General features: G+C 38.1%; 1 protein-coding gene across 1 annotated transcript in view; it reads right to left on the reverse strand.

The window, feature by feature from the left end:
* Positions 1-11,539, reverse strand: part of LOC116086963 (heat shock factor protein 3-like) — a 72,182-nt gene that overhangs the window by 32,940 nt on the left and 27,703 nt on the right. The window contains exon 3 of the mRNA XM_031365276.1: positions 3,801-3,928. Coding sequence (XP_031221136.1) covers positions 3,801-3,928 — 128 coding nt within the window. The remainder of the gene's footprint in view (positions 1-3,800; positions 3,929-11,539) is intronic.

Below are 11,539 nucleotides of genomic sequence, written 5' to 3' on the forward strand. Positions count from 1 at the left end.
TAGAAATTTGTTGGCTGTCATCCAGTGGTCTCTCTAATTTGGTAATTGGAGAAACAGGACCAATATTGAACAATCCATATACACTTTGTGCTAGTTTGTACATGACAGTGTCTTGCTGTGCACCACATAATGGTCTTGAAATCTTGCTTCTCCTATCTCAGCCTCTCTATTAGTAGTATTGTTTATTTCATGTTTTTATACTATACTATGGTTTTCAGAACAGCTTACATATTTCAAAATTATTTATACAGCAAAAGAATTGTAGATAATTAAGTTTGGAGGTGGCTTGTAAGAGAACAACAAAGAGTGAGACTGAATGCTTTGCTTGATGTTTATAATTATTATATCAAGTTTGAAGAAGAGGACTTTTAAGTTACTCTTTTGCTGAGATGAGTGCTTTTCCAAATTATCACAGTCAATGAACCACATTCTTACCCTCACCTAATATCTGTGCCACCCTCCAAGCAGAACCATTGTTCATTGAAACAGTTGGTGAATGACTTCATGGATAGACCACCCTAATATGCACACTATTTCTTAGAATAATGTATCCTGTTCCCTGTGGGCTCAGAATGAAGACAATCACTGAAGCTTTGACCATAGCAGGAAGTCTGTATTCAAAAATCATGCCTACAATTCATTCCTTTGCGCAGCAGAACTGTCAACTCTCAGCTTAGCTACTATGGAGGTAAAATCCTTTAGTGAGAGTCATTGAAGTACAGCCTTATTACAATGAAATCCAATGTCTAAAAATTGTTCTTATTTTGGGTTTGTAACACACTAATAATTATATATTATTTTAAAATATCACACCGTTAATATGTTTGGAGTTATTTAAAATTTATAATTGAGAAAGATGTATTTTCTGTACTGTTGTAGACAAGCATCTCCATAAGATTGTTCAATTGATTCTTGTTTTATATCAAACAACTTTTATAATAGTCATTTTACTGTTACAATATTTTATAAATTTTAAAGAATATGATAAAAAACAAAAGGTATGGCAGGTATTGAAGGAGAGTCTCTGGGAGGAGTTGGGGTACAAATGGGAAACAAGAATGTGATGTAATTATATTTACTTAAAAAAGGTTTTTAAATGTTAATAAATTCAGATAAATTGAAATTATGTATCCTTTCTCATTATAATGCAATAAAACTTAAATCACTAAAAATTTTTAAAAATACTCCTCTTTTATTAGACAGGTCATCTGGACAAAAATCCCTGAGAAATAAATTACATCATATGTCAAATGGACTGAATAGATAACTATAGAATATTCCACCCAACACCAAAGAATGCACATTCTACTCAGTAGTACATAGTCATACATAGAGCAACCACATATTGGGACACAAAATAAATCTTTACAAATTAAAAAGAAAGAGAAATAACTCCTTGTATCCTATTGAACAACAATATAACAAAAACTGTCTAGTAAATACACAAACTCATGGAGATTAAACAACTCATTACTGAATGATGACTGGGCAAAGAAGAAATCAAGATAGAAATGAAGACCTTCATGGAAATAAATGAAAGTGAAACCACAGTACAACAAAACAACTCCTATGAGGGAAATGTATCGCTCTAAGTGACTACTTTAAAAAAAACAGAAAAAGCAAAAATAATTGACATAATGCTGCAACCAAAAATTTTGAAAAGCAAGGGCAAACCAACTCCAAACACAGTTGATGGCAAGAAAAAAATCAAATTCACAGGAGAATATAATGATATAGGTATGAAGAAAACAATACAAAGAATCAATGAATCCAAGAGCTGATTGTTTGAGAAGTTAAGCAAGATTGATAGACTCCTGGTCCAGCTAACCAAGAAGCAAAAACAAAACAAAACAAAACAAAACAAAAAACAGAAACACACCAACCTAGCTCAAACCTGTGAACTCTCTTTGTATGTCTCATCTTGCCTTTCTCCACTTCCCTTAACTATCTGCCATCTGTAAACCCATGAGCCTACTTCTAGACCTGTGGCTCTGAATTCTTCATTCACGAGCCCCCATTGGGTGGCTTAACTCAGATGCATAGTATCTTCTGGTACCATGGAACCTAGATAGAAGGAAGGAGACTTTCAAATGAGTGATAACAAACAGCTGCCTAATTGGACTTACGGTCTGATCATCAGGAGGGAAATCAAGCTAGGTAATAGAAACCTAGCTGACTTCATGGGGCTAGTGAGGTCATTGACTTTAGAAAAGAATCTACTACCTGCACTTTGCTATACCACCATAATTCCTTACTACATTCTAAATCATATTCTTATACCCACAGCTATCATCTCTCATCAAAGAAATTTTTCTTTCCAGAAAATGGAAAGCACCTTAGAAATGGATATAATGCAGATATCAATGGAGTATGGGAAACATAGCCCTACAGGATACATTTACACCACATCTTCTGCATCTGTAGTTCAGAAAATATCATGGATGAGGCTGGAGAATGATTTTTAAGAGCCAGAATGTCAGGAAGTCTGCTGTGAAATAGTTTCTCCAAAATACAGCTCAATAAAAAAAGACAAGCAAAATGGCAATATTGATAAACATGACAATGTAGAAGGAGGAAAATGTCATGGTGTCCCACTCTTAGACAAAGAACTATAGGCATCTAGCAACTACAGAGAGAGGGGGGAGGGAGGGAGGGAGAGAGAAAGCGAGGGAGGGAAGGAGAGAGAAAGAGAGACAGAGAGAGAGGGAGAGAGAGAGAATATGAATATTACCCTCTTTCAGGGATAAGCTACCTAATTGGTAATCTCATATGAAGTTATGGAAACCATATACCCAGAAATAACAAAAATGGATTCAGAATGTTGTGTTTATATATTTGTCTATACATATGCATATGTAACAATAATAATTAAAAGATCAATTTGAGAGTAGAAAGAGGTTCATGAAGATGTTGGAGAGAAGGGAACTGGAATGGACTAGAGTAGTAAAGGGATGGGTGTAAAGAATGAAATCCTGTTAAAAATAAATAGGATAAAAATTTAAAATCTAAAAATGAATATCAAATGAAAAAAATTCACTGTCATTTATCCAAAGTTAACACATCACAGAGATAGCTGTGCATCAATGCTATTTTAGGCTCTAGTTGTAATAGCTAAGTTACAACTAATAGGACCAAACTTGGTGTGCAGCAACAGAATATGAATAAAGAAACTGTTGTAATATACATGATGGATGTTCTTTTTAACTGTAAAGAATTATTAAGTTTTGTTATTTGTAGAAAAATAGATGTAACTAGATACAATCATATTTAAAGAATGAAACTAACTCAATGTGGTCACACACATTTTTAATCCCAGGTTTTGGAGGTAGAGGCATGTGGATCTCTGTGAGTTCAAGTTCAGGCTGGTCTATATAGTGAATTCCAGGACAGCCAGGGCTACACAGTAAGACTGTGTCTCAGAAAAATAAATAAACAAACCAAGAATGAATACACTAATCTTAGGAAGAAAAATATTCTATGCATTCTCTCATCTATGGTTCCCAGATTTCAAATAGTCATAACATATATACACATACACATACATATACATATATACATCATATATATGCATATATTAAAATTAGAAGTGAAAATTTCCAGGAAAACAGAGCAATAGAAGGAAGATGAACTAATACTTAAAGGTCATGTTCAGAGCAACTTGAAAAAAAAAATACCTAGCAAGCCGATTTCCTATTCCAGTGGTTTCATGCTAAGAATTAAGAAAAATCATAGAAGGTTTAGATTATTGAATGCCACCCTAAATCCTACAGAAAAATATATGACAATAGTCTTCTTCTTACCTTTCGCTTAATGTTTTCAAGAAGATAGGCTTCACTCCTTTTGAAAAGTGGATGCTGAAATTCAATAGTTATCTTTTTCTCCTGGCTAGTCTTTTCAGTCTGAAGTGCAAGCACCTTTCGGAAACCATCTAGTATAGGGGGAAATAACAATAAGAAGTAAGAAGGAATGCCATAGAATAGATTCTAATAGGAAATTTGGAAGGATCAGAACAAGTAAGTAATATTCAAAATCTTTGACATCATAAAAAAACTGGTCTACTTTAATAGCTTAATTTCAAACTTGGGTACTACTACCTCTTCTTACTATTCTTTCATGAGCTTGCATGCACTTATATGAGCTGGTGTGGACTTCTGTGTGAGAACATTTAGAGGCCTGAGCTTGATGCCGTGATGTCTTCGATCCCCCTTTCACTTTCTTTTACCCTGTTTTTTGAGGCAGGATCTCTCACTGAAGTTGGAATTTGCTTTTCTGTCTAAACTGGCTGGTCATGTGAAATTCTTGGGTATGTCTAGATCTAAACAGACTCTTCTCAATATACAAACTTTTACAGTTACGATGGAAATAATTATGGTGGTTCCTCAGAAAGATGAAAATCATCTACTTCAAGATCCAGCTGTACAACTCTTGGGCAGAAACCTAAAGGATGTTTGATCTTACCACAAGGAAACTTGCTCAACCATGTTTATTGCTGCTCTATTCATAATAGCCAGAAACTGGAAACATCCCAGGTGTCATTCAGTAGAACAGTAGATAAAGAAAATGTGATATATATATATATATATATATATATATATATATTGTGATAAAATGTGATATATATATATGTGATATATATTGTGATATATATATATATATGAGTATTATTCATCTGTTAAAAAAGACATCATGAGGCTGGGCAGTGGTGGCACATGCCTTTAATCCCAGCACTTGAGAGGCAGAGGCAGGCAGATTTCTGAGTTCGGGGCCAGCCTGGTCTACGGAGTGAGTTCCAGGACAGCCAGAGCTATACAGAGAAACCCTGCCTCGAAAAACAAAAACAAAAACAAAAAAAACCAAAAACAAAACAAACAAAAAACCAACCAAACAACAAAAAAAAGACATCATGAAAATTTCAAGGAAATGGATGAAACTCGAATAAATAATCCAAAGTGAGGTAACTCCGACCCAGAAAGACAAATATGGTATGTAGTCACTTATGCATGGATATTAGCTGTTAAATAAATGATAACCAAGCTACAATCAGTAGACCCAGAGAGATTAGGTATCAGAAAAAGACTAGGGATAACATGTGGAGCTCTGTAGGATGGGGGATGAAATAGATTTTATGGGGTGACTGGTAACGGGGAACTGGAATGTGAGGATTAAGTGGAGAGGATGAGGGACATTTTGGTTGTGGGAGAAATTGCAGAGAAAGACAGCTAGAATTGAGGGGCATTTGAGGGGTGATATGAAAACCTAGTGCAGTGAAAACTTCCTACAAAACATAAAGGTTATTCTAATGATGTCTCCAAATAATGAGGAAGACAGAGGCCTAACTGGCCATCTCTTGTCACCAAATGAAGCTTCCAGTACCAGGACGAGGTTACACAGAATTGATACAATTCTTTAAGTGAAGGTACATCCTTCAGCATGAGAGAAAAATTTTACCAATAGTATATTTAAGAGTATTAGTACATAGAATCTACAAATGATTTAAAAATCAAAACAACAAGAAAAGAAACAATCAAAACAGCAGCTAAGGAACTGAAGAGAGAGTTCTGAAAGAAGTTCAAATACCCAATGAAATTTTTTAAATGTTCAACATCCTTAGCTGCCAGGGCAATGAGAATTAAAGCTGTTAATACTCCCTTTAACCATATTCTGAATAAATATCAAAAAACATATTACAACAAATGCTGGATGTGGTTGTAAGGAAAGAAAAACTTTATTCACTGTTAGTAGGAATGTACTGGCACTGTTAGTAGTATGTAAACTGGCATAGTCACTATAGGAATTAGGGTGGAATTTTTTCAGGAAACTAAAAGTTTAACTGCATATGATACAGCTAGATGACTCTAAGGGATATATGCAAAGGACTCTACCTTACCAGAAACATTCCTGGGTATCCATGTTCATAACTGCTCTACTCACAATAAGAAGGAAAAGGAGTCACCTTAAACGTCCATCAACTGATTAATGGACAATGAACATGAAGTATATAAATAAAATGAAGTATTATAAATCCAAAACAGAAATGAAATTATAAAATCTGCAGGCAAATGAACAGAACTGAAAAATATTATATGAAAGCTGATAACTCAAGCTGAGGAGAAAAACACAATACGTTTTTGGTCATGTAGACCTTAGGTCCTACTTTTTTGTGTTTATATGGGAGTGAGTATAGAGAAAAAGAAAAGGGAAAGGTTCATGAGAAGAGAAATAAGATCGTAAGAAAAAGGGTGAGGAGGGTAATAGAATACATTTCAGTTAAGGGCATGGCCCCAGTGCCCGTGAAGTAATGAGGTTAAACATAGCTTAATGTACTTATCTGTGCTTAATTAATAGCAGAAAATTGTCCAAATGTGATCTAAAAAGAAACATTACAAGAATGACTTTTTAAAGGATTATTTTTCTATCATTTTGTGAGCAGTTTAAGTTTTATTTCCAAATTCTACATGCTTTTTTAAAGCAGATAACACAAAACTAATCCCTTGAGGGTTCTTATTTTTTTCATTAAAAAGAAAACATACTTTTTACAAGACAAATACAATTCCTTCCCATTTAGAATATACTTGCAAACTAGTTAACACAGTCTCTGGTCACCTGAATCTATAAGGATTCTTATCAATTATCCATTTTGAAAGGACTGGAATTGGCACAGGAAACCCCAAGACCAAGTTCTCAGCACAAAGATTTATTTGCCACAGAGGGTCAAAAGGCAGGGAATAAGAGTCAAAACCAAGAGACAGAGGAGAATGGAAAATAAACAACGGAGATGGGGGGGGGCTGTTATTTGCCCTGGAGAGATGAAGGAATGCCTCTGGATGGCAGGAAGACAGATATGGCCCATAGGCAAATGGTAATTTGCAAAGAGAAAAAGGGAAACCCCTTGCTAGGATAAATTAGTTTATTTTGATTGGGCATGTTAATTAGGGTAGTCAAAAGGCAGATTTTGATTGCTTCAGGATTTTCACAGCTGGGTTTTGATGGTTAGTCTCAGAAGGAGGAAGTGGCCAAGTAAGGGAATAGACTTTTGTGGCTATCTTTAGAAATGTAATCTATTTAGCAAAGTGGAAGAATGAGGGAAGGGCAAGACCTGCCAGAGCTTTGTTTGCAATGCTCGGCTTTCTAGAGCCCTTTACAATTTAAAAACATTTAATGAACACCATTTAATCAAACATAACTAGTGTGCCAAGTTCTGTGGAGAATTTATAAGTCTATCAGATAAAATTCTTGTTTGTAAGAAGATAACAAAGCAAGAAATATAAATATATTCACAATTATAACACGTACCTGGGAACATATAAGAGGCAAAAATTCATTATGTCTAGATGGCAATATTTCAAGTGTATTTACAATAAAACCCACAAAATGTAGATAGCCAGTGTTATCTATCTTAAAAATTAATTAACAAGAATAAAGCACTCATGAATGAATGAAGGCACAAAGAATTCAAATATGACTGCATTTATCAGACTCTACATATGTGAATATGCAACTATCTGCATAGACAGAATTTGAATGTTTTTCCAGAAAAGGGACCAAATAGAGAGAGGTTCTGTATCTGCATGTGTACAAGAAAGAACATACAGAAGACTCTTGACTTGAGCCAAGACTATTGATCACAAATACACAGATGTTGCACTTGTAGTCAAGTGAGTGACTATGTAGAAATATATGTTGTGCCACCAGTTATCTTTCCCTTTCTTCTTTCCTTCCTCCACTCCTTCCTTCCTTCTCTCTCCCTCTCTTCCTCCCTCCCCCTTTCTTTCTTCCTTTCTTTCAGAAGATAAATAGCAGGAATTCTCTCGTTCCACCATATGGGGTTCCAGGAATTGAACTCAGGTCATCAGGATTGGGGACAAGTACCTTTATGCACCGAGCCATCTCATTGGGCTTACCTTCACTTTAATACTTAATTAAAATGTAACTTCAGGCCTTCTGGTTCACCATCTGCAAGAGGCTGTACACGTGTCCCAGCAGGAGAGACCTCTTTCCCCAGGAGTGCTTTCACTCTCCAGCTTAGAGGTGAGATAGCCACTTTCTCTCCAGTAACTGTCTGGAGTGGGGCTGCGAGGAGCACACAGGGCACAAGAACATGGGAGCATCTGGGACAGGATCTTGCAAGTCTCCATCTGCACCCAGAGCTTGGGCTGTTCCAGAGCCCACTGTACACAAGTTCTGCCAGGAGAAAGCCGGTCTCTCAGGAATGCTGACACAGGCTTATGGACACAAAGGAGGAACAAGTGCCAGCCAGAGACAGCAAGAACTTATAACACTAGAAATGACCAGATGGTGAAAGGCAAACACAAGAATCTTACCAACAGAACCCAAGACTAGTGGGCATCATCAGAACCTAGCACTTCCACCACAGCAAGTCCTGGACACACCATCACACTGGAAAAAGCAAGATTCAGATCCAAAATCACTTCTCATGATGATGATAGAGGATTTTAAGAAAGCCATAAATAAGTCCCTTAAAGGAGTTCCCTCTCTTACAAGAGAACACAGGTAAACAGGTAGAAGCCCTTAAGAAGGAAACACAAAAATCCTTTAAAGAATTAAAGGAAAACACAACCAAACAGATGAAGGAATTGAACAAAACCATCCAGCATTTAAAAATAGGACTAGAAACAATAAATAAATCACAAAAGGAGAAAACTCTGGAGAGAGATAACCTAGGAAAGAGATCAGGAGCCATAAGATGCAAGCAACACCAACAGAATACAAGAAATAGAAGAGAGAATCTCAGGTGCAGAAGATACCATAGAAAACATTGACACAACAACCAAAGAAAATGCAAAAAGCAAAAAGCTCCTAACCCAAAACATCCAGGAAATCCAGGACACAATGAGAAGACCAAACCTAAGGATAATAGGTATAGAAGAGAGTGAAGACTCCCAATGTAATGGGCCAGTAAATATCTTCCACAAAATATAGAAGAAAGCTTCCTTAAACCTAAAGAAAGAGATGCCCATGAATATACAAGAAGCCTACAGAACTCCAAATAGACTGGACCAGAAAAGAAATTCCTTCTGTCACATAATAATCAAAACACCAAAATGCACAAAACAAAGAAAGAATTTTAAAAGCAATAAGGGAAAAAGGTCAAGTAACATATAAAGGCAGACCTATCAGAATTACACCAGACATCTCGCCAGAGACTATGAAAGCCAGAAGATCCCGGGCAGATGTCATATAGACCATAAGAGAACACAAATACCAGCTCAGGCTACTAGATACAGCAAAACTCTCAATTACCATAGATGGAGAAACCAAGATATTCCATGACAAAAACAAATTTATATAATATCTCTCCACGAATCCAGCCCTTCAAAGGATAATAAATGGCAAACTCCAACACAAGGAGGCAACTACACCCTGGAAAAAGCAAAAAATAATAATCTTTTTAACAAACCAAAAAGAAGATAGCCACAAAAAATAGTCCCATCTTTAACAACAAAAATAACAGGAAGCAACAATCGTTTTTCCTGAATATCTCTTAATATCAATGGACTCAGTTCCCCAATAAAAAGACATGGACTAACAGACTGGATATAGGAAACCCACTTCAGTGACAAAGACAGATACCACCTCAGAGTAAAAGGCTGGAAAACAATTCTCCAAGCAAATGGTCCCAAGAAACAAGCTAGAGTAGCCATTCTTATATTGAATAGCAGATGCTGGAGAGTATGTGGAGAAAGAGGAACACTTCTTCATTGCTGATGGGACTGCAAGCTGGTACAACCACTCTGGAAATCAGTTTGGCAGTTCCTCAGAAAATTGGACACAGTACTACCAGAGGATCCAGCAATACCACTCCTGGGCATATACCCCGAAGATACTGCAACATGTAATAAGGATACATGCTCCACTATGTTCATAGCAGCCTTCTTTATAATAGCCAGAAACTGGAAACAACCCAGATGTCCCTCAACAGAGGAATGGATACAAAAAACGTGGTACATTTACACAATAGATTACTACTCAGCTATTAAAAACAATGAATTCATAAAATTTGTAGGAAAATGGGTGGAACTAGAAAATATCCTCCTGAGTGACATAACCCAATCACAAAAGAACACACATGGTATATACTCCCTAATAAGTGGATATTAGCCCAGAATCTCAGAATACACAAGATACAATTCATAAGCCACATGAAACTCAAGAAGGAAGACCAAAGTGTGGATACTATGATCCTTCTTAGAAGGGGGAACAAAATACCCATGGGAGGAGTTACAGAGACAAAGTGTGGAACAGAGACTGAAGGAATGACCATCCAGAGATTGCCCCACCTGGGGATCTATCCCATATTCAATCACCAAACCCAGACTGTTGGGAGCCAAGGCATGGCCACCTGACCCCCTGCCCCTCAACTAGCCTGAGAACTGCCTGACATTCACCTTGGCTAAAAACATCCTGTGCCTGTTTACCAGGAGACAGTATACCAAGATGAAATTTCCCAGACCCCCTGCCAACATCTGCCAGATGGACAACTCTGGAGTGAACCCATTGTTCCCCACTCCTCCCTTTTTCTGCTTTTGTGAAGTATATATTGAGCAGTTTGCTCTAAGTAAAGTAGACCTTGACAACCCTTTGCTTGGTCTCGTTCTCTCTCTCACCCATTTTACATTCGCAGGCATGGCCCCCCTTGACTCCCCGAATAACTGAACCCCATAGGCTAGGATAGGTGGTGCCTCAACGGTGGGCTCGAGGTATGGATCCTTGCTGGACGGACCCCCAGATAAGACCTGGTAGAGCTCCCCGGAATTTCCAGTTGAAGACAGAGGTCCCGTCGCCTGCGAGAGAGCTCCTTCCATAAGTGTTCATCTCCTTCTTCATTCTGTCCGATTAAAATGGGTCATACACTGCCAAAAGAGGCTCTCTTTATTAAAGATTTAAAGGCCTCTTTCAGAGAGCGAGGAATCAGAGTAAAAAAGAAAGATTTGATAAAATTGTTTATCTTCATTGATGAGGCATGCCCTTCTTTTATCATTGATGGCCCGGAAACCCACCCAAAGAAATGGCAAAGGGTGGGTTTCAACCCCGGCTACAACGCTGTTCCACTCAGGAGTGAGGCCCCCTAGCAGCCTAGCCGGACCTGCACAAGTGGCTCTGCTTCATCTCCCTCCCACCTGTGTGGAGAAAGGAGACCCGAGCAGGGAGGGGCGGTCCCTGGGGACAGCTGCCCAGGCTTGGTGGCAGGAAATGGGGCGGCCCAGGGCACGGAAGACAAGGGGGGACCCTGCCTTTGGGGCTCCGCGGAGTGAGTGCGGCGGAGCAAAGAGTCTGGCCCTCAGCACCAGGCATGCTGAGGCAGCAAGGCATGGGCCCGAACAGGACCACAAACATGTGCATGTCTTGTCCGCTGGCACAATCTCGGGGAGCACTGGCCCCAGCTTGGCCAGATGCAGGGGTGGTGTGAGTAGCCTAGGCTGGTCTCAAACTTGAGACAGTCCTGCCATGGACTCCCAGGAATTGGGACTAAAGGTGAGCACCCCGCCATACCCCACTCACCTTGGCATTTCTAAATGAC

This window comes from Mastomys coucha, chromosome X, assembly GCF_008632895.1.
Source record: "Mastomys coucha isolate ucsf_1 chromosome X, UCSF_Mcou_1, whole genome shotgun sequence".
Classification (NCBI taxonomy): domain Eukaryota; kingdom Metazoa; phylum Chordata; class Mammalia; order Rodentia; family Muridae; genus Mastomys; species Mastomys coucha.